This window comes from Notamacropus eugenii, chromosome 1 (assembly GCF_028372415.1).
Source record: "Notamacropus eugenii isolate mMacEug1 chromosome 1, mMacEug1.pri_v2, whole genome shotgun sequence".
In the NCBI taxonomy this organism is placed as follows: domain Eukaryota; kingdom Metazoa; phylum Chordata; class Mammalia; order Diprotodontia; family Macropodidae; genus Notamacropus; species Notamacropus eugenii.
This window is the reverse complement of record NC_092872.1, coordinates 372,102,739-372,129,079: the sequence shown is the minus strand read 5'-3', so window position 1 is coordinate 372,129,079 and position 26,341 is coordinate 372,102,739. Positions and strand designations below refer to the sequence as shown.

Below are 26,341 nucleotides of genomic sequence, written 5' to 3'. Positions count from 1 at the left end.
ATTCTTAAAAAATTAATTCAGTTCTCTATATATTTTAGAAATGAGCTCCTTATCAGAGACACTGGTTGTAAAAATTCTTTCACAGTTTTCTGTTTCCATCCTGATCTTGATTGCACTGGTTTTGTTTGTGCAAAAGCTTTTCAGTGTAATATAATCAAAATTATCTATTTTGCATTTCATAATGGTCTCTCTCTCCTTTTTGGTCATAAGTTTTCTGCTCTTCATAAATCTTACATGTAAACTATTCCTTGTTCTCCTAATTTATGCATAATATCAGTCTTCATATCTAAATTGTGTACCTATTTGAACTTTTTTTGATAAATGATGTAAAATGTTAGTGTACGCCCAGTTTCTGCCATACTATTTTCTAGTTTTCCCAGCACTTTTTATTTTGTCAAATAGCAAGTTGTCGTCCCAGAATCTTTGGTCTTTGGGTTTATCAAAGAGCAGAGTACTGTAGTCATTAATTACTGTGTCATGTGTACCTTACACTGATTCACCATTCTATTTCTCAGGCAGTACCTAGTAGTTTTGATGATTTCTGCTTTATAGTACAATTTAAGGTCTGGTACCACTAGGCCACCTTCCCTAATATTTCTTTTCATTAATTGCCTTGAAATCCTGGACCTTTTGTTCTTCCAGATGAATTTTGTTATTATTCTTTCTAGCTGCAAAAAAGTATTTTTGATAGCTTGACTGGTATGTCTCTAAGTAAATTAACTGAGGTAGAACTCTCATTTTTATTATATTAGCTTGGCCTTCCCATGAAGTGTTGACTTTTTTCTAATTATTTAGATATGATTTTATTTGTGTGAAATGTGTTTTGTAATTGTGTTTTTATATTTCCCGGCTTTGTTTTTTCAGGTAGATTCCCAAATATTTTATAAAATCTGCAGTAATATTAAATGGAATTTATCTATCTCTTACTGTTGAGTTTTGTTAGTAATATATAGAAATGCTAAGGATTTATGTGAATATATTTTATATCCTGCAACTTTACTAAAATTGCTTATTATTTCTAGTGTTTTTAATTGATTCTCTAAAATTCTCTTAGGATATCATCATATCGTGTGAAAAGAACAATAGCTTAGATTATTCTTTGCCTATTCTAATTCTTTCAATTTCTTTTTCTTCTCTGATTGTTAAAGTCAACATATCTAGTACCATATTGAATAACAGTGATGATAATGGACAGCCTTGTTTCACTCCCAAATTTATGGGTATTGTTTCAAGTTTATCCCCATTACATAAAATACTTGCTGATGGTTTTAGTTAGATGCTATTTTTTATTTTGAGGAAGGTTTCATTTATGCCTATATTCACTAGTACTTTTAATAGGAATGGGTGTTGTATTTTGTCAAAAGCTTTTTCTGCATCTATTGAGGTAATCATATGGTGTCTGTTAGTTTTGTTGTTGATAACATCAATTATACTGATAGTTTTCCTAATATTGAACTAACCCTCCATTCCTGGTATAAATCCTACATGGTCATGGTATATTATTCTCATGATATTTTTTATCACCTTTTTTAATAAAATTTTATTTAAATTTTTTTTGCATCTATATTCATTAGGGAAATTGGTCTATAATTTTATTTCTCTTTTTTGACTCTTTCCATTTTAGGTATCAGTACCTTATTTGTATCCTAAAAAGAATTTGACTGACTCTTTCTTCACCTGTTTCCAAATAGTCTGCATAGCATGAGAATTAATTGTTCTTTAGATGTTTGATAGAATTTACTTGTAAATCCATCTGACCTTGGAGATTCTTTCCTAGGAAGCTCACTGATGGCTTGTTCAATTTCTTTTACTAAGATCGGTATATTTAAATATTTTACTTCCTCTTCTGGTAATCTGGGCAATTCATATTTTTTTTGTAAATATTCACCCATTTCACTAAAATTGTTGCATTTATCAATATATAGTTGTGCAAAATAGTTTTTAATTATCATTTGTATTTCTTCTTCATTGATGCTGAATTCAGTCTTTTCATTATTGATATTGGTAATTTGGTATTCTTCTTTTCTTCAATCAAATTAACCAAAGGATTATCAATTTTATTGTTTTTTCCCCAGAAAACCAGTTCTTAATAGTTTTCTTAATTTCAATTTCATTGATCTTTCTTTGGTTTTCAGTATTTCTAAATTTGGTATGTAATTGGGGATTTTTAATTTGTTCTTTTTTCTAGGTTTTATAGTTGCATGCCCAATTCACTGATCTCCTCTTTCAATGTTTTTATTCATATAAGCATTCAAAGATGTAGAACTTCCCATAAAAACTGCTTTGGATGCATTCCTTAAGTTTTGGTGTGTTATCTCCTTATTGTCATTTTCTGGGATGAAGTTATTGCTTGTTTCTATGATTTTTTGTTTGACTGTAATAGCAATTTAAATGGAAAAATCTTTCTCATTCATTAATATACCCATGTGATCTGCTTAAATTACCTGGAAGCCTAAAACACATGTGGTGGAAGGACCTTGCTGAACACACTTCTGCCTGTTCAGGAAGGAGAGAGCAGAACTGGGAGAGTGAGTGAACATATTCGGGACAGAGGAGAGAGGACAGATGCAGTCAGGAAAGGTTCAGGCTCCTGAGTGTTTGTTTGCTTGTGAGAAGGCTCTGGCAGAGGAATGGGGTGGGGGAGGCTTGGGAATGGCTTTGCCTGTTGTAGTGTTGTTGTAGTGATCATGTTTATTAACATCTTGGCCACCATGACAAATTTTGCTTTCTGGTTCTGGAATTTGGTTTTGTGGGGTCTAAAAAATGTTTTTCTTCTTCCTTTGATATGGAGTCTTTTATATTTTGCAATTGAGAGCTATGTCAGCATATTCATAGACACCAGTAGGACTATGAATATTGCCTTGGTGATACACTGACCAGCTCATTCTTTAGGATTAAATTATTAAGCTTCCAATTAATTTTTAATCTATCTTTCCATGGCCCTTATGTTACATATAATTTTTATTGCATCATGATTTGAAAAGGATGCTGGTGATATTTTTGCCTTTCTGCATTGGACTCTGAGGTTTTTATGCCCTAGTGCATGGTGAATTTTTGCATAGGTTCCATGTACCACTGAGGAAAGAGAATATTCCTTTCTATTCCCATTCAATTTTCTCCTCAAGTCTACCATATCTAATTTCTCTAAAATTCTTTTCACCTCTTCTACTTCTTTACTGTTTATTTTATGGTTGAATTTATCTAGTTTGGAGAGGGGAAAGTTTTAGTCCCCCACTAGCATAATTTTGCTTTGTATTTCTTCTTGTAACTCCCTTAACATCTCCTTCAAGAATTAAGGTGCTATATCACTTGGTGTATATATGTGTATATATATATATATATATATATATATATATATATATATATATATATATATATATATATATATATATATATATATATACATATATATATATATTCAGTAATGATATTATTTCATTTTCTATGGTGCCTTTTAGTAGGATATAGTAGTTTCTATCCTTAACTCTTTTAATTAGATCTATTTTTGTTTTTGTTTTGTCTGAAATTAGAATTGGTACTCCTGCTTTTTTTCTACTTCCATTGTAGCATAATATATTCAACTCCAGCCTTTTACATTTAACTTGTGATTATGCCCCTGTTTCAAATGTGTTTCTTGTAAACAACATATCATAGGATTATAGTTTTTAATACATTGTACTATCTGCTTCTGTTTTTATGGGAGAGTTCATCTTATTCCCATTCACAGTTATGATTACTATTTGTGTCTTTCTCTCCATTCTATCTCCCCTTTATGCTTTTATTTCTCTCTTCTCCTTTTCCCTTCTCAAAAACGTTTTGCTTTTGACCACTGGCCCCCTCATATATCTTCCCTCCCTTCTTTCAGGCCCTCCCTTTTCTTTCCCATTTCTCCTCCTCCTGACTATAGGGCTAGTTAGATTTCTATACCTGAGTATGTTATTCCCTTCTTGAAACAAATCTAATGAGAGTAAAGTTGAAACAATATTAATTTCCCTTCCTTCTTCCCCTCTACTGTAATGTTTTTCTGCTCTTCATGTGATGTAATTCAACCTTTTCTGCTTTTCCATTCCTCTACTCCCATTATAATCCCCTTTTGCCCCTTAATTCATTTTTTAAATCATCACATGAATTAATTTATACCCACACCCTCCGTCTTTGAATATTCCTTTTAAATGTAGTAATAAATAAATACTTTATAAGATTTACAGGTATTATCTTCCCATATAAGGATGTAAACATATTGCCCTCATTAAATAACATGTTTTATTTTTTTCTTTCCTATTCACTTTTTCATGCCCCTTTTGAGCATTATATTTGAACATAAATCTTCCCTTGAGCCTGCTTTTCATCAGTAAGGTGCCTAAGTCCCCTACTTCATGGAATGTCTGTGTCCTTGCCTGAAAAATTATGCTCAATTTTTTTTTTGCTAGGTTGTTGATCCTTGTTTTTAATCCAAGCTCTTTATCCTTATGGAATATCATATTCCAAATCCTCTGATCTTTTAATGTAGAATCTCAAAGGTCCTGAGTGATCTTTACTGTAATTCCACAATATTTGAATTGTTCCTTTCTAGGTGCTTGCAATATTTTCTCCTTGACCTGATAATTCTGGAATTTGGCTATACTATTTCTTGGAGTTTTCAATTTGGGATTTCTTTCAGTAGATGATTGGTGTATTCTTTAGACTATATTACCCTCTGGTTCTAGGATGCCTGGGCAGTTTTCCTTGATGATTTCTTGGAAAATGCTGTCCAGGCTCTTCATGACTTTCAGGTAGACCAGTAATTCTTAAATTATCTCTTCTGGATCTATTTTCCAGATCAGTTGTTTATCCAATAAGATATGTCACATTTTTTTCTATTGTTTCTTTCTTTTGATTTTGTTTCACTGATTCTTGGTGTCTCATATAGTCATCAGCTTCCACTTGCCCAATTCTAAATTTGAACAAATTGTTTTATTCAGTTTACTTTTATGCCTCATTTTTCATTGGGCCAATTTCACTTTTTAGGAGTTTTTTTTTTCAGTGTACTTTTTTGTTTCTGTTTTGTCAATCGTATTTTTAAAGGAATTGTTCAATTTTTGTTCTACCTCTCTAATTTGAATTTAAAGTCCTTCTTGAGTTCTTCCAAGATGTGTTGTGGCCCTTGAGACCAGTTCATATTCCCCTTTGATGTTTCAGATGTGGGTATAGTGATAGTTCTGCCTTCTCCTGAATTTGTATTTTGATCTGATCTATCCCTGTAAGAAGAATGTATGGTCTTTGATTTTCTCTATTATTTCTTGCTCATTATGTTTGCTTTTTTCCTGGCTTTTAAAGTTGATCTCTGCTTCTGGAATACAGTGGCCACTGAGCAACACTTCTTTTGTTGGGAATGAAGTGCCTGGTTATTGACTTTGTGTGTTGGGGCCTCAGGTTTTGGCAGTTGGAGGCTTTATAGGCTGCAAGTTACCAGGTGTTTAGCTGGAGCTGGTGGTGGTGTCTAGTATGTGCAGATGCCATTGCATTTCCCCTGGGTTACACGGAAGTTCACATGTTTGAGGAGTGGGGGTGGGGATTGTTTGACTTCTGGAGGCTTCCTCCTGTGGTCTGCTCTGGTGCATAGCTAGGCTCAGCTGCTTGTGGATACCTGTCCACAGCACAAGTGATTGTTCTTTGCACTAGTGTCTGCCTATTCCCATGTCCTTGTGAAGGCATGTGGGGTTCCTGGTGTTGGTGCTTGCCTAGGACTCAGGATTACCTACTAGTGTGCTGAGGTGGGTCTTGCTTGCAGCTTGCCCTTACACCTCTTGTCCTGTACTTGTCTCCTTTAGGGACAGCAAGGGGGACCTTTCCCATTAAACCCCTCACAAGTTAAAAAATGACTGCACCTCATTCTTCTCCTGACTACACTGTTCTAGGAATTTTCCTGGGCTGGTATTTTTTGAGTTTTTCAAAATCAGTATTGGATAGTGAGAGCAACTTACTGCTTGCTCTGCCATCTGTGCTCCCAGAATACTTTTCCAATTCCAATTCTCACTTTTAAAGTGTGTTTTTTCTTCAGTTTTTTGTGCCTCTTTTTATCAAACTGTTAATTTTCTTTTAAAAAATTTTCTTGCATTACTCTCTTTTCCCAATTACCTCTGGCTTGATTTTTGATATTTAAAATTATTTGATTTTTGTTTGATTTTTAAAATCCTTCATTTATTTATTTTTGATTTTTCTTTAGTTCCTCTAGAAATTGTTTTGGAGCTTGTGTCCAATCTGAATTTTTCTTTGATGATTTACTTGTTACCATTTTCACATTGTTGTTTTCTGAGTTATTTATTGTCTTGATCTTCCCTGTCATCATAGTATCTATGTTCTGATTTTCCCGGGTGCTCATTTTTCCAGCCTATTTCTTGATTTTGAGCTTCTTGCTGGTATTGGATTTTATTCATTTCTTGGTGGGGTGGTAGGAAGAAAGGTGTCACTGTCCCAAGCTTCAGAATTTTCAGAACCTTAAAGTTTTCACAGCTGGTCCTGGGGGCCTGTGGAACTCTTCATGCTTCTAAGATGGTGTGATTCAGGGATATATGTGGTTGCTGGTCTTCTTGTATGCACTCTGTTTCTCACCAAGGTAGGGCCCCTGGTCTCTTGCAACCAATGACTGCAACTCTACACTGTCTAGAAACTGATACCCTGGGACCAGCCCCCTGCTTCCTTCTTACCTCAAGTACTTATCTCTGCCCTGAAACTATGGAGCTGCCAAATGCCATGTAGTTCTGCACCCAGTTTTAGCACAGGGGGAAACTGGAGTCTCTGTCCAAATGATCAATCCTCTTACTGTCTCTGGACAATGAGAGGTCTGGGAAGTTATCCTGCTGCTCTATTGGTGGCCTGCAAGATGCTCAACAGGCATCACAGCCATGCTTCTGTCCAGGCCCCACCTCAGTGCCACAGACCTCTCCTGATTCCCTAAGTTTTCCGGGGTTGAAAAAAAGGCGCCCAAACATTTTTTTGCTTATGTCTCTTTAGAAATAGATTTGACACATTTTAAAACTGGTTTAGAAGGAACAATGAGAGATTTTGACTAGTGTGTTTTCTTTTATTTTTTGACCATCTTGATTCCTTTTAGCAGGATATAGATTCCTTCCTTATCTCTTTGATTAGATCGATTTCTGTTATTGCTTTGCCTGAGATACAGCTTTGCTACCCCTGCTTTTTTTACATCAGCTGAAGCACAGTATATTCTGCTCCAACTTTTTACCTTTACCCTGTATGTATGCCCCCATTTCAAATGTGTTTCTTGTAAACAACATATTGTTGGATTATGGTTTTTAATCCATTCTGCTATCTGTCTCTGTTTTATGGGAGAGTTCATCCCATTCACATTCATCATTATGATTACTATCTATGTATCTGTGTCTTTCCCTCCATCTCCTTCTATACCCCTCCCCCCCCCCCCCCCCCCCCCGTTTATGCTTTTAGTTCTCCCTTCTCCTTTCCCCTCCACAATAGAGTTTTAATTTTTGGCCACAGCCTCCCTCAGTCTTCCCTCCTTTCTTTCAGCCCCCCTGCCTTTTAATCCCCTTTTCCCTTATCACTTCTTCCCTCCCTTTTAGTCTTTCCGCCCTTTTCTTTCCCACTTCTGCTCCTACTCCCTATATAGCTTGTTGTATTTCTACACTTAACTGAGTTTTTTGTTCCCTCCTTGAACTCAATCAGATGAGAGTAACTCTCAAACAACATTTATCTCCCTCATCTCTTTCCCTCCACTGTAATATATTTTTATGCCTCCTCTGGTGATGTAATTTACGTTTTTCTGACTCCTTGTTTTCATATCTCCCGTTACAGTTCCTTCCACCCTTAAATCACGTTTTTATCATGACATCATTTACTTTATACCACTCCCTCTATCTATATGTATCCCTTTTATATATCATAATAAACATACAACTCTCAAGATTGACAAGTATCATGTTTCCTTACAGGGATGTAAACAGTTTGCCCATTTTGAATAACAAGTTTTTTCCCCCATGTTTACCTTTTTATGCCTCTTTTGAGGCCTGTGTTTGAAGATCAAATTTTTTATTGAGCTCTGGCATTTTCATCAGAAAGGTCTGGAAATCCCTTATTTCATTGAATGTCCATCTTCTTGCCTGAAATATTATGCACAACTTTGCTGTGTAATTGATCTTTGGTTGTAGTCCCAGCTCCTTTGTCTTATGGAATATCATATTCCAATACCTCCTTCTTTTAATGTAAAAGCTACAGTGTTCTGTTTGATTCTGACTGCAGCTCCTCGATATGTGAATTTTTTTCTTTCTGCCTCACTGCAGTATTTTCTCCTTCACTGGATTGGTCTGGAATTTGGCAGTGATATTCATTAAGGTTTTTAGTTTGAGATCCCTTTCAGGAGGTAAATGGTGGATTTTTTTCAATGACTATTTTGCCGTCTGGAACTAGGGCTTCTGGGCAACTTTCCTTGATGATTTTTCATCGTGACTTTCTGGTAGACCAATAATCCTTAGATTTCCTCTCCTGCATCTATTTTCCAGGTTCAATTTTTTTTTGCAGTTAGACATTTTACATTTTCTTTTATCTTTTCATTCTTCAAATTCTATTTGATGGATTTTTGATGTCTCATAAAGTCATTAGCTTCTATTTGCCTGATTCTGATTTATATCAACTTGTTTTCTTCAGTTAACTTTTGCATCTTCTTTTCCATTTGTCCAATTTTCCTTTTACAGTCTTCTGAGATTTGTTTTTTCAGATTTTTAAAATCATTTGTCAGTTTTTCTTCTGTTTCTCTAGTTTGGCTTTTAAAATCCTTCCTGAGCTCTTCCAAGAAGTTTCTTTGTGTTTCAGATCAGTTCATTTTCCCCTTTGAAGTTTTAGATAGGATTATATTCTCAATGCTGACCTCTTTGGTATTTGCATTTTGGTCCTTGTCCTCATAGAAAGATTCTATGGTCTTTTCTTATCTACTTTGCTTCTTACTCATAATGATCATCCTTTTCCTGGCTTTTAAGTTAGATTTCTGCATCTGGGGCACAGGAGGCTCTGCCCCACAGTTATTGTGCCTAAAACTTGAGGTTTTGTGTATTGTGGCCTCTGGTTCTTTCAGCTAGAAGCTAAAATGCTGCAGCTTACCTGGGGTTGAACTGGCTGGTGTTGGAAAGCAGAGGCTAGCTGTGTTAAGTGTGCAGGAGGGGTGGTCTGGCCACAAGAGGTCTCCTCTGCTGAGCTAGAGCATAGACAAGTTCAGCAGTTGGTGATCCCATCTGCCTTAGTGTCTTCCTGATTCCCCTGGTGTGCTGAGGCAAGCCTGGGTTTTTGGTGTTGGCAACTGCAGGCTTCACCCCCCTGGGACTCCGTATCTTCTCCAGGTTACCTGAGATGGGGCTGTCTGGGACAGTTCTGGTCCTGCCACGGTCACCTTCAGCCAAAGCAAGAGGGACCCTCCCTAATGATTTTTCTAACCATATGGTCTAAGAGATTGTTTACTCATTCTACTGCTCCCACTGTTCCAGGATTTTCCCAGGGAGATATTCTCTGGGCTCTGGGAGGGAGATAACAATTACTGATCACTCTGCCATCTTGGCTCCCAGAATTGAAAATCCCTTGAAAATGTGCTATTGTCCTTTTAAAAATAATCATAATTGTTAAGTCTTCTCCCTGTCAAACTAACCCCCATATTTAAAATGAAGGAAAAAACCTCAACCCTTTAACAAATTAGCATGGACAAGAAAGAAATCCACACAGTAACAAGGATAAAGCAATGTATGACTGCATTTTGAGTCTATCCCTTTCTCTCAGGTAGTGAGTAACTTGCTTTATCCTGGTGTTTTGCCCTCTGGTGTGATGGTCAGTTACTACTGTTATTTGTTTTTGTATTTTTTTTTTTTGTTTTTTTATCATATATATGATTTATCTTTCAATGCTTATGTCTTCATGCAAATTGAACTGATTGTTCTCCTAATTTTACTCCTCATTGGCTCATAGTTTCTAGAAATTTCTGAAAGTTCTCAAGTAACTTCTTATGGCATGATAATATTTGATTATATGTGTATACCATACTTTCTAAAAAAGCCTTTCCACAATTGTTTGGAATTTCCTTCAATTTCTGGTGCCTTTCATTTTCTTTTAAACTTTTCCTCAGTAGCAGGAAGTTTATTATGTTTGAATCTATTCTCTCCCCAAATTTATTCCCCCTTTTAACTTCCTTTCCAGGAGCCTGTTTAGTGTGATGTGTTTTACTTCAAATTCTGAGTGAATGTCTGTTCTACCATATTTTGTCTTGTTCAAATAAGTGCTAGATTCATGTGATACTTCCTTTTCCTACCTCTCTAAAGGGCAAATTGTATGATGAGATTACTATGGATCAATAGGGAAACCAAGCAACTAAGAGTACATAAAGGCATGTAGAGTGAGATAGAAGAACAGTTCAAGGAGAATCAATGCAAAGGTATGGTAAAGAAGGGTAAGAATAATGCTAAAATGAGTAACTCAGAATAAACTGGGGAGGAAATCCAAAACAACGCACATCAACAACCCTTTCTAGGAATTTGACAGTGAAAGAAAGAAGAGGTATAAGTTGATAGTTGAAGGTACAATGATTTGAAATGAAGGATTTTTAAGGACAGATAAATTGAGTCATATTTCTATGTTACAGAGAAGGATTTGGTGAATAAGAAGAGACTGAAAATGAGGAAAAGATAATTAGTGAGATAAGGTCTCAAAGAAGAAATAGAATCAAATGGGCAGTTAAGGCATTAGCCATGGAAAGAAATGACAGTTCTTCATTGAAGAATGCACTAAAGGAGAAAGGAATGGAGTGTAATACTCAACCTCTCCCAAAACACCACACTGAGCCATTTCACTTTAGTGCCCTCCCTTATTTGATAGGACTTCTGTCCTGTATTCTGTTGAAGCATTTTATTTTCTTCTTGACTCTTATATCTGAATAGATTCCTCAAGAAAGATGTGATCTGGCCAGATAAGTGAAAAATTAGTGTGTTTTTCCTATTAGTCATCATCTTCTCTGTTAAATTAAGAATTGCTGCTTAACTCTTCCCCTAAAGTGCAGTAAACATCACCTGAAGAATCCAGGAATTCCCAACTTCCAAAGGTAGACATTTTGAAAAGTCCATCTTTCAGAATCACTGTTCAGGCAAGAACAACGACAGAAAAGGTAACCAGATGCTTAAGAATCTATTCAGGTTTCCTTAGGCAGCACCTATATTAGAAGTTGCCATTACTGCCAGAGGAGGGTACTTCTTTCTCATCCTTATTTAGAAAACCCAGAAAAATACAAGTGTGTGTGTGTGTGTGTGTGTGTGTGTGTGTGTGTGTGAGAGAGAGAGAGAGAGAGAGAGAGAGAGAGAGAGAGAAAGAGACACAGACACAGACACAAATAGACAGACAGAAATAGAAAGAGACAGAGATATGCAGAGGCATAGAAAGACACAGAGACAAAGAAAGATAGAGACAGACAGACACATAGAGAAATAGAGACTGACAGAGAGGCAGAATTAAATGCCACATATTCTGGAAAGGGAGACTTTCAGAAGTTAGAGGCTGCTTCTTTTCAAGACTACTGACTATGGGTAGCTCTTGCTTGGATTAATGACCAATCTTTCTTGACACAAGTTTGATGTAAAACTACACACTCTACGTCATGGAGGAAATACATCAATGGATCACCCAGACCTTTTTACATCTTCTCAAAATACACAAACTTTCAGAAGTGAGAAATAATATATAGATATTTTTTAAATATTAAACTTTCATTTAGTATTTTATTTTTCTTCAGTTACGTTCAAAAATATTTTTAACATTCCTTTATAAAACTTTGAGCTCCAAATTCTCTTTCTTATTCCCTCCCCATCCACTCTCCCTTGACAAGCCAAGCAATTGCATATAGGTTATGTAGGTGTAATTGAGAAAAACATATTCATAGCTTATTGTGAAAGAAAGAATAGACAAGAAATTTTTTTTTAGAAAGTATGCTTTAATCTGTATTCTTACAGCTTCCAGTCTTGCTCTGGGAAAGGACAGCATTTCTCATCACAGCTTCTTCAGAGGTGTTTTGAATCATTGTATTCCTGAGAAAAGTGAAGTCATTCATGGCTGATCATCTTACAGTATTGCTATTACTTTGTACACAATATATTTCACTTAGCATCAGCCCATGGAGATAATTTCAGGTTTTCTGGGAGCATCCTACTCATTATTTCTTATTGTACAATAGCATTCCATCATAACAACATACCACAACTTGTTCGACCATTCCCCAGTTGATGGGCATTCTCTCAACTTCTAATTTTTTACCCTCAGAAAAGAGTTGCTATAATTATTTTTGCATTTCTTTTTTATTCTCATTTAGGATATAGACCTAATAGTGGTATTGCTAGGTCAAATGTTATATCCAGTTTTATAGTCCTTTGAGCATAGTTCCTAATTGCTCTACAGAATGGTTGATTCAGTTCACAACTTCACTAACAGGGAAACAGGGAAACAGAAACTTTTCTGTTTCTTTCAGTACATTCTTACCCATCAATTTCAGTTTTTAGATATCATCCCTTAATAATCAACTTGCACTTGTGTCTTTTGTCTATATACGCTTTCTAACTATCATCTTTTCGTGTAGGAATATAAACAGTTTAAACTTATTAAGTCCCTTATGATATCTCTTTTTTGTTTACCTTTATATGATTCTGAGTCTTGTTTTGAAAGTCCAATTTTTTATTCAGCTCTGGTCTTTTTATCAAAAATGCTTGAAAGTCCTCCATCTCATTGTGTGTCCATTTTTCCCCCTGAAGGACTATATTCAGTTTTGCCAGGGAGGTGATTCTTGATTGTAATCCTAGCTCCTTTTCCCTCTGGAATATCATGCTCCAAGATATCTGATCCTTTAATGTAGAAGCTGCAAAAAATTTTTCTTATCCTGACTGTGGCTCCACCATACTTGAATTATTTCTCTCTAGCTGCTTAAAATGAACTCTCCTTGACCAGGAACTGTGGATTTTGGCTATGATGTTCCTGGGAGTTTTCATTTTGGGATCCCTATCAGGAGGTGATCAGTGGATTCTTTCAATTTCCATTTTGCCCCCTGGTTCTAGAATATCAGGAGAGTTTTCCTTGATATCTTCTTAGAAAATGATGTCTAGCCTCTTATATTTTGATCATGACTTTCATGTAGTCCAATACTTTTACAATTGTCTTTCCTGGATCTATGTTCCAAATCAGTTGTCTTTCTAATGAGATCACATTGTCTTCTATTTTTTTCATTCTTTTGGTTTTGTTTTATAATTTCTCAAATTGTCATAAAGTCATTAGCTTCCATTTGCTCCATTCTAATTCATAAGAAATTATTTTCTTCAGTGAGATTTTGGACCTCTTTTCTCATTTGACCAATTCTGCTTTTTAAGGCATTCTATTCTTCCTTGATTTTTTGAACCTCTTTTAGCAATTGGCCTAGTCTGTTTTTCAAAGTGTTATTTTCTTCAGTATTTTTTGTGCCTGCTTTACCAACCTGTTGACTTGTTTTTCGTTATCTTTCATTACTCTCATTTCTCTTCCCAATTTTTTCTCTACCTTTCTTACTTGATTTTCAAAATACTTTTTGAGATTTCCATGACCTGAAACAAATACACTTTTTTGGGGAGGCTTTGGATATAGGAGCTTTGACTAAGTTGTCTTTTTCTGAATGTGTGTTTTGATCTTGCTTGTCACCATAGTAACTTTTAGTAGTCAGAGGGTTTTTTTCTGTTGTTTCCTCAATTTCCCCAGCTTATTAGTTAACTTTTAACTCTTTGTTAAAATAGAGCTCTGCTTCCAGGACAGAGGTTGTGTTCCCCCAAGCTTCAGAGGGTTTCAGAGATACTTCCAGGGAGCTATTAATTTTCAGTTCTTCCAAGGTGGTGTGATGTTAGGAGAGATGCTTTTACTCCTTTTCTGGCCTGTGTCTGGTCTGGGAGTGATCACAAGCACTATTTTCTGTCCCCGAACTGTGAAGAGTGTCCTCTCTCAACTGTGGCCACAAGCTCTTCCCCACTCCAGAACTGTGACCTGGATATGTAAATGAGCAAAGTAACCTAGTCCTGTCTCAATGCTAATAGAGGCCCCTGTAATCTCTTTCTGACCTGTTGTTGATACCCTGACCATCTGTGGGCTGAGAGTTCCAAAAGAAGCCACTTCTGCTGTTGCTGCTGCCACCATTGCTCATTCAGTCACTCTCAAGGCCTGATGCTGGTTTGCTGGTGCCTGAGATGTGTTGGCATGACTTGTTCTGGACTGTGCTCCACCCTCATCTAGGCAGGACAGACCTTTACTCCTGCCCTTCTAAGTTGTCTTTGGAGTCTGTAGGCTGAGAGGTCTGAAAAACTATCACTGCAGGGAGCGATTCAATCATCTTGAAGCTTGCTCCTGGTTTGCTTTGACTTGATCTGCTCTGTCTCATCTGAGTTGAACTTTGCTTCTCTCTCAGTCTAGTGCAACAGATCTTTCCTGCCAACCTTCCAAGTTGGCTCTGGCTGGAAATTTGTTTCTCTTTATCTTTTTGTGTGTTCTGCTGCTCTAGAATTTTCTTAGAGTCATTTGTTAAAGGCATTTGGAGGGGGTTGGGGGAGAACTCAGGCAAATCCCTGTCTGTACTCCACTATCTTGGCTCCGCCCCTTTGAATTTTGGATAATTTATATTGCCCAGTGAGGGGGAGAGGAAGGAAGAAGCATTGCAACATAAAGGAGAAAGCATGTGATTTGGGATTTCTGACCAAGTTTGGAAGAGTTGTCACTTATCTTTTCTAAGGTCAAATAGTAGATGACCAAGACCAAGGTTCTATCACTCAAACTCTAGTTCCCTTTCTACTAAGTTACACTTTCAAAAAATTCTTGGATCCCTACTATCAAGGAAGGAGCTCTGTGAAAAGAGCATTGAAAACATACAAGATAATATGAATTAAAATCTCATGTGGGAAAGAGGGACCTTAGAAAGGAGAAAAGAGGTGTTGAGTTATCTCTGGGCTGGAGGCATCATTTTCATTGACCTTGGAAGTATCCTTAGAAGAGAAATTTAACACTGGACAAATTGACATAGGAATTGAATGTTTCTGATCATAGTTTCTACGAGGACCAAAGTATGGGTAAAGGGCTTTCTCCTGGAATTTGCAGTTAGTGAATGTATAGATGTGTGATCTTAAAGTCACATTGAAGAAAGAGACTTCCTTATCCTCATAACTTAGGAAAACTCCTATTCTATGAGCCTGTACTGAGAGAGTGAGGGCCTTTCTGGTGGGGTCATATACACAATATTCATAATCATTCAACAGCATCAAAACCCAGTAACCTTTATCAGGGGCAAATTGATTTTCAGTCTTCTTTCTGTTCACATCATCCCAACATACCCCTAGGCACCAATTCCTCATAACCCCAACCTCCACTTCCCAATAGTGTTTATCTGATGAAAAACTCTGTGAGGCCACCATACATGGATACTCAAATCTTTTCTCAGTTTCAAATACTGGAAGTTTTGTGTCTTCATAGATCACTGATTTCTGATTCTCAGATACACGGAGTTTGGGATGAGCAGTATCTGGATCCAGAGTAACTTCCACTGGAAAGAGAAAGAAAGAAAATGGGGAGGGATGAAATGAGATTAATAGTACAAGGGAGAGCAAGAGAAAAAAAGAGGGAAAACGAGAGACAGGGAAAAAGAGAGAGACAGAAAAAGTGATAAGAGGGGGAAGGGAGGGAATAAAGAAAGATAAGCAAAGAAAAGAGAGAAAGGATAAGAGAAAGAGAAACCAAGGGGGTGGGGAAGTCATAAAAGAGAGACCAAGTAATATTGACCCCAGATGAGTTCTGCTGACCATTTTCTCCCACAAGCTTTTGTCTGCTATCTTAACCTTGTCTTTATTTCATATTTGAAAACAATTCCTAAATTTTCCCTTTAGCTAACATTGACTGCCTTTCCCTTCCCTAAAACTAAGTCTTGTTAGGCAGTATAGAACAATTAAGAACTTGAGGACTCATCCACAAGTAATTTCTACATGAAAATAGTGTGGAAATAAGGAAAAACAGAGAGACCAAAAACAACCTCCTGAGGAAAGAGAAACCTGATTCAATTAATGGACCATGTATCTTAGCAGTTTTTTAACCTTTGGTAGTCTGGTGAATCCTATGGATCCATTCTCAGAATATTTTTTAAGTGCATGAAATAAAAATGCATAGTATTACAGCAGAAATCAATTTATATTGAAAATTATCAATGAATTTTTGATTAGAGAATTGATTACTTCATTTGAAGACTGATTATGTCTTTTGATCTTTTGTCAACTGAGGAATGCTTCTGATTTTTATAAATTTAATCATTCTTTATATGTTTAAGAAATGAGGCCTTTCTCAGAGAAAAACTTATTTAAAATTTTTTCACATGTACTATTGCTAATTGTATTTCCCTCCTTCCTTTCCCCCCATTTATTCTATTCTCTCTTTCCTTTCATCTTGTCTCTTCGCACAAGTATTTTTCTTCTGACTGTGTCCTCCCCCAATCTGTCCTCCCTTCAGTTACCTGAAAATTCAATGGCTCTGATCCATTCTGAAAACAGAAAGCTAAATGTTATTTCTGGGACACGGACAAGGAAGGACAACTAAGTAAAGGGGGCTAGAGAGTAGAAGGGGAAATGAACATATGGTATGTGGATGGAAGAGGGAGAAGAGAATTTGACATGGGAGGGAAGTTATTCTCTTACCTGCATGTTTTGTTGTTTTCTTTAAGTCTAAAAATAATGAATCACAGATGAGATAACATTAGGAAACAAAACCTCCTAAAAAGAAACTTGGTACAAAATAATAAAATAAAACTTACCCAATTCTCTCTTAATTTTCTCTAAAAATTAAGAGAAATACAAAATTATGTGAGAAACATAACAGGTAGATCAAAATTTCTAGAAGGGGGGAATGTTTTAAGGAAACCAAATCCAATGGCAAGAAGTAAAACTATTTCTGAGCATGGGACTTTCCCAGAAGCCATTTCCCCAGGGGTAGTTGAAACCCAAAGAGAAAAACAAAATTAATAAAAGAAGTACATTGCAGTAGTGAAATGTTACAAAGAACTTTGCAGTACCCTCCCCTCGTCATTCTCTTTACCTTGATTATAGTAGATAAAAATGAGAAAACCAAGAGAGGCCAAGGTGAGAAACACCAGCACAAGAAATCCATAGCTCCAGGAGGAGGTCTGAAAGAACTGATCTGTAAGATACCCATATAACACCCAAGGTCAAATCAGAGTAAATCTCAATATTTTGTCCTGAGAAAATTATGATAATAGGGATAATCAAGATATTGATGGTAACAATAAAAATGCTGATATACTTTTGAATTATTACAAGTAAGGCACTCAGATATGGCATGATGTAGTGCAAGGAGGGGGAACTTGGAGCCTGGAGGACACATGTGACCTTCTAGGACCTTGGATGTGAACTTTTGACTGAGTCCAAGTTTTATTGAACAATTCCTTTTATTAAGGGAATTTGTTCTTTGGAGTCCAAATTCAGTCAAGGGATTGTAATTGAGGACCAGGAGATTAATGGAGAAAAAAGAGGCACAAAAATCCAGTGAAGAAAATTTTTTAAGATGTAAAATTGATCATATGGAAAAAGGGGTCCAAATGTTCACTTGAAGAAAATTACTTCTTTAAATTCCAGTTGATCAAGCATCATTGTAAGATGATGAGCCATGAATGACTTAGCTGTTCTCAGCAATCCTAGACAACTCTGACAAACTTATCATGAAAAATGCTATCTGTCCCCAGAGAAAGAACTTATGATGTCTGAATACAGATTAAAGCATACTTTTTCCTCACTTTCTTTATTTTTCTTGAGGTTTTTGTGTTTTCTTTCACAATGTGACTATTATGGACACATTTTGCACGATTACACTTGTTTACCCTATATAGAACTTTGTGCCATCTCAATTAGGGTGAGGGGAGGTATGGGCAGGGAAGAAAGAGAATTTTTAACTCAAAGTTTTAAACGCATATGTTATAATTGTTTTTACATGTAACAAGAGGAAAATAAAATAGAGAATAAATAAAATGATTAAAAAAAAGAGAAACAGAAAAAAATTATATATTTATGTATTAGATTGTGTCCTTACAATCTCACACTATTTCTATTTAAATAATTCTTCTTCCTCCCATGATATTGGGATAACATATATCCTCAAAGGGGAGAAAGTATAAAAATGTAAATTGCTCTAGGTCTTATTTGTTCTAAATTGAGTGATAAATTTTATTTTGAGAAAGATAAAAATATCATTCTGTTTATTTACCTTTAAAAACTCAAATACATGTGGCTACCTTCCAAATATTTTCCATTGCACAAAGAATATATTTAAATAGCTCTCAATATCTGTGACTGTTTTAGTGACCTTACAAAGTATGTTATTGTGACAGCAAAATCAATGACAGAAGATCAAGTCAAGGTGATAGTATTAATAAAGTGTTCTAAATTTGATCTTGGAAGTAATAAAGCACAAGATGGAAAAAGGTGGAGTAAAATATTGAACCTCCTCCAGAAGAATCTTTTGAATATGCACAGAGGAATTTCACGCAAATGCTTAAATACAAAGCTTTGCATATGTTTTGCAATTGCCTATAAATTCTCCAGTTAGATTGATATTTTCACTTTCAGAATTGCTTTAATTATTGTGTAGTCTTTTAAATCATGGTTAGTTTGTTGGCTATTTTTTTCTGTCTCAAGACTCTACAAGTGACAGAAGGATCCATTTTGACATGTTCAGGTCATGAAGATTTTGTTGGTTTTTTAAAAGATTTTCTGACTCATGTCCATATCCTCTACAGGGTTCAGGCAAAGTAGAAAGAGCAAATAGTCTGTGAACATTGGAACTTTCAAAACTTTCAGATGAGTTACAGGCACCCTGAGTCAATGTTCTTCCTCTAGACTACAGGTATACATTTAACACAATAAGACTTTCACCCCGTGAAATAATTATTAGAATGTCAATTTCATTAGACTTTGTCATGTTTTAGTAAATTGCAGTCTTACTATACCGTCACTAGAAGTTTTGAGTAGTGATACCCAAGGAACCTCTGCTGGGGCAGTACATGACTTGTAATACAGCAAGTTAAGTGTGCTAAAAAAAAAAGAAGCTTCTCTCTAAATCTGCTTCTGAAATAAAGTTGAAAGGTATATTCCAAGGTCAGCAAAGCATACCAAGCAGACAACTTGTCGTTAATGGTCTAGGAGAGGCATATTTGATTCAGATTTGTCTCAGAAGCTGACAATTTCATGAGGTAGACAGTTAAACCCAAGACAATGCAATAGGATACCTGTTGCTTAAATGAACGTTAATATGCCTGATTATATGATTATGGTTATTGTCTGTTGTTTTTATAATGCCCTGACTCCTTTGGAAGGTAACCTACAGGCCAGATTTAAGAACAAAGTGTAAGCGTAAATCTAGTACCTTGTGAAAAATATTGCTAAGAATGCCTCCACAGAAAAATTCTACTCTTGAGATACAGACCTCCATTTGTAAGGTTATCTTTGGCCAAATATTTACTACTGATCAAAACAATGGCTTTAAAAAGATAAAAGACTAATTTAATATTTATTTATTTCTTCCTAAAAGGTTCAAACTTGCTTTTATCTTCTCTAATTTATTTCAGTATGAGGAAATTTGCATCCATTACTTTGTCTTTAAGAGAATATTTTGTATTTCACATGATTTGTTAACTACATATTTTTGTTTCAATAACACCATAAGTTTCATTGTACTGAGTTCTTATTTTGCTATACAATCAGCTATCTTAATACCATATTAGTAAGGTCTAATGTAATATATTAAGAGGGCAATAAATTTAATAATAAGGTAATATAATAATGGTAATAAACAGCACTGTTAAAGAAACTGCTTGAAGACAAGAGGAAGCAAATGATCTTAAAAATTTAATAAATATAGACATGAATAGTCCAAATTTAATATTTCTGATGAAGTATCAAAGAGGGGAATTATGGGAAAAAATAAGAAGTATAATTATGTTGCAATACCTTGATGGACTAATCAATCCTCTAGCCATATGGTAAACTAATAACAGAAAGTTCCCAACCCCTACTGAAAGAGAAATAAAGTATAACAAACTATGCAAAGACACAGTAAAAACTTGATGTTTTTGGGTAAAAGATTTTTCATTTCTGCCTAAAAGCACTTTTTTTTTTTTACAATTGAAAAATGCATTTGGTTACTACTCCTTTGCCTCCGGCCTTTGAACAGGGAATGTTTTCTAACAAAGATCCTACAAGCTATATTCCAAATGCTTCCATTTTTTCCCTTGACTAATCCCTCTTTTTCTCTCCTCCTCCTCTTCTGTGAATTGCTTTAGTTATAATGCTTTTTAAAATGCTTTACTTTAGTTTTACATACAAACGACCTAAGTTGCCACACTACTGCTGATTAGATGCATACTATATGAGTGTGTGAAAGATTCTGAAAAAAATAAACTTTTATCCTAGGAAACTGACATCACTATCAGCAAGATTGGTATTCCTTAGTATGTTACCCTTTTTGTTCGCTTTCAGTTGACCTCCCACCTTTGACACTTAGTTGTTAGACACCTACTGCCATGTATACCTCTGTTAAGAGGTCCCACTTAGTTCAGATAATTTCCCAATAGATCAATTGGGAAAGCAATTGGCAATTATGATAATAAAATGAGTACAATGTTCATGTCCCCTGGTCTAGAGATCTTACTACTAGACACAAGGAAGTAAGGGTCCTTAAGAACCAAAGTATTTATGGATGCACCTTTTGTGATGGCAAGTAACTGAAAACAATTTCATGTCTTTAATGTTCATTTCCCCTGAATAATTTTAATCTATGTGATTCTATTTTTCTTGCCTTTAAATGCTTTGACTATCTTCCTAAATTGATGAATCTGTTGGGTGGATTGACTGTTTCTTAATAATTATCCCTCCTTAATGCAAGTGATAAGTATTTCCATAATTCAATCAAGCATAGGTTTTAGACAATGTATGAAATGACCTTGAAAGTCATTTGACAAAGTGAAGTGAAGATAGTCAGGAAGTCTGTCCCAATTGGTTGAGGGATTTGTTCTCTCTCTCTCTCTCTCTCTCTCTCTCTCTCTCTCTCTCTCTCTCTCTCTCTCTCTCTGAGTCCTGTGTAAAAGTATCCAGTTAGATAGAATCAAAGAATTTCAGAAATAGTACAAGTGTGGTTTTCCAGCAATGTCTCTCAGTACAAACTGCCAGGGATGAAAAAGAGACAGTTCTGCCATGATAATCAGGTTTGGCTAAGTTTCCTTCTTTCTCTCCCCATTTTGTTTAGAGGAGAATTATTGGAGCTTTGCAAAGTCTAGAGGATTCTTTGTCATCCCTCCATCATTAATTATTCTGGGACAGCAGTGTGGTGTATGGTGTATGGTGGTAGTATTACTGACTTTTAGATGGATGTATTATATGACTTGTCTTTATTATACCACCTTAATAAATACATCTTTCTAAAAGCTCTTTAGGATGAATTACTAAATTGTTATTCAATTGATAATCTTAGAGGAAAGCACATTGATGGATCCTAAAGTTGTGTTTGTCCTTTGTTTTCAAATAAGACAATGACATCAGGTAAAGGATGACATGACTTGTACTTGACTGATTTGAGTGAGGGAGGACTGTGCAAGATCACCAGCTTCACTTTCTCCTCCTGAGTCATCTGGATCCAGTAACCAGATATTCATCAGGATATTCAACCAGGATATTCATCAGGTCAAGATGACCCAGGATGCAATGGGAGACCTTGACCTTTTAGACTAAGGCTTTTTTCAGGTACTTACTTAAAGTAAGGTAATGCCCATTCAGGGAATAGGCCTCACTTCTTTAAGAAATGAGTTAAAGGTTGGCCTCTTTAATTAGAAAGAAAACAACACAAAAAATCAAGCTGGGAGGGGAAGACCCTCAGGGTTACTGTTCCAAAGAGAAACAGTTACCATTGACATTCACTCTAAATTCACTCAAAGTCAGGAGGGCCCAATATACACCCATTAAGGGGAGCTTGGCCATGAACCCATTGTGGTCAAATGGATGAGCTTCAGCATGAACTGGAGGGAAAGTAGGTGGAAAAGAAGGAAGGAAGGAAGGAAGGAAGGAAGGAAGGAAGGAAGGAAGGAAGGAAGGAAGGAAGGAAGGAAGGAAGGAAGAAAGAAAGAAAGAAAGAAAGAAAGAAAGAAAGAAAGAAAGAAAGAAAGAAAGAAAGAAAGAAAGAAAGAGAAAAAGAAAGAGAAAGGAAGGAAGGAAGGAAGGAAGGAAGGAAGGAAGGAAGGAAGGAAGGAAGAAAGAAAGAAAGAAAGAAAGAAAGAAAGAAAGAAAGAAAGAAAGAAAGAAAGGAAGGAAGGAAGGAGGGAAGAAAGGAAGGAAGGAAGGAAGGAAGAAAGAAAGAAAGAAAGAAAGAAAGAAAGAAAGAAAGAAAGAAAGAAAGAAAGAAAGAAAGAGAAAGAGAAAGGAAGGAAGGAAGGAAGGAAGGAAGGAAGGAAGGAAGGAAGGAAGGAAGGAAGGAAGGAAGGAAGGAAGGAAGGAAGGAAGGAAAGAAGGAAAGAAGGAAAGAAGGAAGGAAGGAAGGAAGGAAGGAAGGAAGGAAGGAAGGAGAAAGGAATCTAGGCAGTAAACCCCAAGTTAACTGGAAATTTACCTCCCTTTGGAGAAAAGGAAGGTGGAGAGAGAGGGGGAGAGGGAGAAACGGTCCCAATTCAGACAACTTGGTCTTCTCACAGTTTGTGTTTGTGAAGAGGACCATGACATCAGGGAAATGATGACATGACTTGCAGTTAGCTTTGATTTGAGTGAGGGAAGGCTGTGCAAAGTCACAAGTCTTACTTTCTCCTCTTGAGCCATCTGTATCAAGCAACAAAATATTCATCAGGATGACCCTCAAGTGACCGCATAGAGTACACTTCCAAAATCTAGAAGCTGAGAGGGAGATAAGCCTTGCCCTAGGACATAAAACACACCTGCGCAATTGAGAGTTGTAACAAGGATCCTCAGTTTCTATGAGCTACATTGAAAATACATGTCAGACTGTACTCATCTTTGCTCTCCTCTATCATAAATTTAAAGACGCATGTATCACTTCCTCCTAAAATTCCTTCATTCTCAACCCAGCAACCAGCTATGTGGTAATTAAAGCATTCATTCCTTTCATTGGTCATAAAATGAATTACTTCATGACAATTGCTTCACTTTCTGGATAAGTTGTCATGTGTTTGACAAGAAAAAAATGTTGGTACTCACCTTCTCCAAATCATTCATAAATAAACATTTTGAACACATTTCCTTTCATTTTCTATTTTTGAAAAGGGACACAAATCTTTAAATTCTGCAAAATCATTCAAGCACTTCTCCTTTTTATTTCCTTCCTCTTGACTTTACTCACCTGCTACCTGCACTCTGGATTCCTTCTCTTGTTTGAGTACAGGGTTCAAGACTGAACATGAGATATTCTTATTTGAATGTTCATTTATATTAAGGGTGGTTTCTATGGAAAAGAAGCCATGATCATCTTGATATACTGTGTAATTTGGTGACAAACGTTGTCCAGGATCTTGCCTCCATTGTATATTTGGCTGAGGCAACCACCCAGCTGATTGACATACCAGCAAGATTCCTCCATGTCTGTACTCCTCAAGAGAGATAAGAGGGGTTGACCCCAGAGCTGCAGAGAACAAGAAATAAAGTTAATCCAAAAACCAAATCTCAAAGATATTCAGAAATAGAGATTATCTAGTCATGGGCTAGTTTGTGGCTTTGTTTTTGTCTCACTTTATCAAAGAGTGTGAAAACATGACCCCTTCAGAAGCATGTTCTAGCTAATTGAGTTTAGATACAGATGGTGAATATATCACATTATTGAAAAAGTAACTGACCTGCTACCTGTAGCTCCCAAGTATACTGTTGGGAGAAAGTTTGAGAAATAAACCAGCATCCATACATTGCCTGGTCTGAAGGCATTACGTTCTTTAGTTTTAAGGAGACTGTCCCTTCAGTGATGGCATCTTGCACAAACTGGGTTCTCCCTTGATACTCCTCCATTTGTTTCTCATATGCTTCTTTCCCATCCTTGTATAAAAGCAGCACAGAAGAGAATTGGTTCCTGAAGAACCTCACCTCCATGTCCTCCAAACTCATCTTGGGTAAGACATGACAGGAGAAAATGACATCTTCTCCCACCAATGCCTGAATATGTTCATCAGGGCCAATAACTTGAAACTGACCTGTAGGGATTATGAGAAAAGATCTATTAACCATGAACATTTGTCAGCACAATGCACAGAGCTTGATTTAATCACAGAATGGAAGGTTCCATATTGGCCCTTCTTGATTTTCAACCACTTCACCCAGGACAGAAACCTCTCCCTTTTCCACTGACACCAGACCAGGGTCAAGCAGTTAGAATGATATGCTTATAATAAAAAGGAGCAAAATTTTTGTATTGAAATTGGCTTTAGATGTCATCTAGTACAACCTTCCATCATATGCCAGAATTTCCAGTACAATATTCCTTAGATGTGATCATTCAAATCCTATTTACTCATTAGTAGTGGCTGGGGATTTCACTATGTAAAAAACAAAACCAACCCATTCTTCCATAACCCTCATTTAAAAGCTATTATGTTGAATTAAAATCATACTCCCCATAACTTGTGCCCATTTGTCCTATTTTTGCCTTAAATTTATATCTTTTCAGATTAATTCTATTTCATTCTTTCTCTTAAAAGCCCTTCAAATATTTTGAAAATATGAGTTGATCAGAAGTCATAAAAGAGTTTTGGTCCAGATCAGTGGAGAAAATGCTCACATTGATACAATCCCAAGTCCATTAAAGTGCAGAAACATCTTGAGCCTTGAGGCATTCTATTTATTATCCTGATCCTTCTACCAGGCCTCATTATATGAAGATGCTCAGAGAGATTAGGATGTTAATAGAAATGAAAAATGAGGGAGAGAAGATAAAATTACTTAAATTGTTTTTCTTATTCGTCCTAGTCTTTGAAAGAAGAATGAAGCAAAATAACAATAGAGATTATAGCAGTAAGGTAATTGAAGAGTAGAATTTTACTTTACACGACCAAGTTTAATGTTCTTATTTCACCTAAGTTCAAAAGTTCACCTAATTTAGCAGAATGAGTTTAAATTCATTGAGTCTTTATTAATTATCTGTAAGAGTTTTGAAAGAACAGGAGAACATAATTATGAAACTATGAAATCTGAAGCAACTTGGAAAATGGGCATATATTTTCCAGATTGCCCCCACTTACCCTCCACAAATAAAAAGAATAATCTGCAGACTATAGGCTTCTGAGCTCTCCAAGAGCCAGTTTGAATAGGTTCAACATTAAATTACCCTATGTGTCTCAGGATCCAAAGGAGTTTTACCCACACCCAATGCACCAAAATTAAACTTGGCTTCCATGTATAGATGTAGACCAGAAGGTCCTCTTAGAGACAAAGAAGGAGCATCCATACCAACAAAATCAAAGATACTTAATGATGCACATATTCTAATTTATCTTAGATTTGTCAGCAGTTGGTAAGGAATTGGATCTAAATTGTTATTGCTGTTGTTTTTCTCCACTGCTGAACATATTTTATTATATAAGCAATGTATAAATATTGGCAAGAAAGGATAGAAGGAAAGAAAAAGGGAAGGAAGAGGGAAGGAAGGATGGTAGCAAGGAAAGAAGCAAGCAAGAAAGGAAAGTGTAGAAAGTAAAAGAGAGAGGAAAGAAGGAAAATAGGAAGAAGAAAAGTAGTAAAGAAGGAGTATATTTTAATGGAGTCTTTCATTGATTTCAGTCAAGGCAGTGACCAAAATGATAGAAATTTTGAACACTATGCCATAGCTGGGAGACATATTTGGTGAAGAAGATACATTTTAATTCATCTCAAATAATGCAGCAAGAACAGGTATGCTTACTTTGCCTTGTTGCACCAGGAGGAAAATGTGTAGAATTGACCATATTACAATAGAAACAACTTGAATTTAGCTAAGATTAAGAGATAAGATCTCAAAATAGGAATCTGTTCTAAAAGATTTTTAGTGGACTTCAATGAACACATGTGGCATCTAACTGGCCCAACTATTATGTCTATCACATAATCATTGCTCAGTTTTTCCCTAGTTCAATTGAGCAGAGTAGACATGAAGGTAAAAAGAAGGGTGATGATGGAAGAGACAGACTGGGAGACTTACCTGATCCCAATCCTATGAGACTGAGAACAAAGATGATGATGAGGTGATACTCAAATAGATGGAAGACTTCACTTGGACATTGGGAAGCTGGGACATTTAACAT

The 26,341-nt window shown here is 36.0% G+C and overlaps 1 protein-coding gene across 1 annotated transcript; it reads right to left on the bottom strand.

Annotated features, from left to right (window-relative positions):
* Nucleotides 1-14,948: 14,948 nt before the first annotated feature.
* Nucleotides 14,949-26,341, bottom strand: LOC140517724 (butyrophilin-like protein 8). Its single transcript, XM_072629209.1, has 4 exons — nt 26,239-26,341; nt 23,912-24,259; nt 23,422-23,700; nt 14,949-15,574 (listed from the first exon to the last, which is right to left on the bottom strand). The coding sequence occupies exons 1-4, from the start codon at nt 26,339-26,341 to the stop codon at nt 14,949-14,951; spliced, it is 1,356 nt and encodes a 451-aa protein (XP_072485310.1).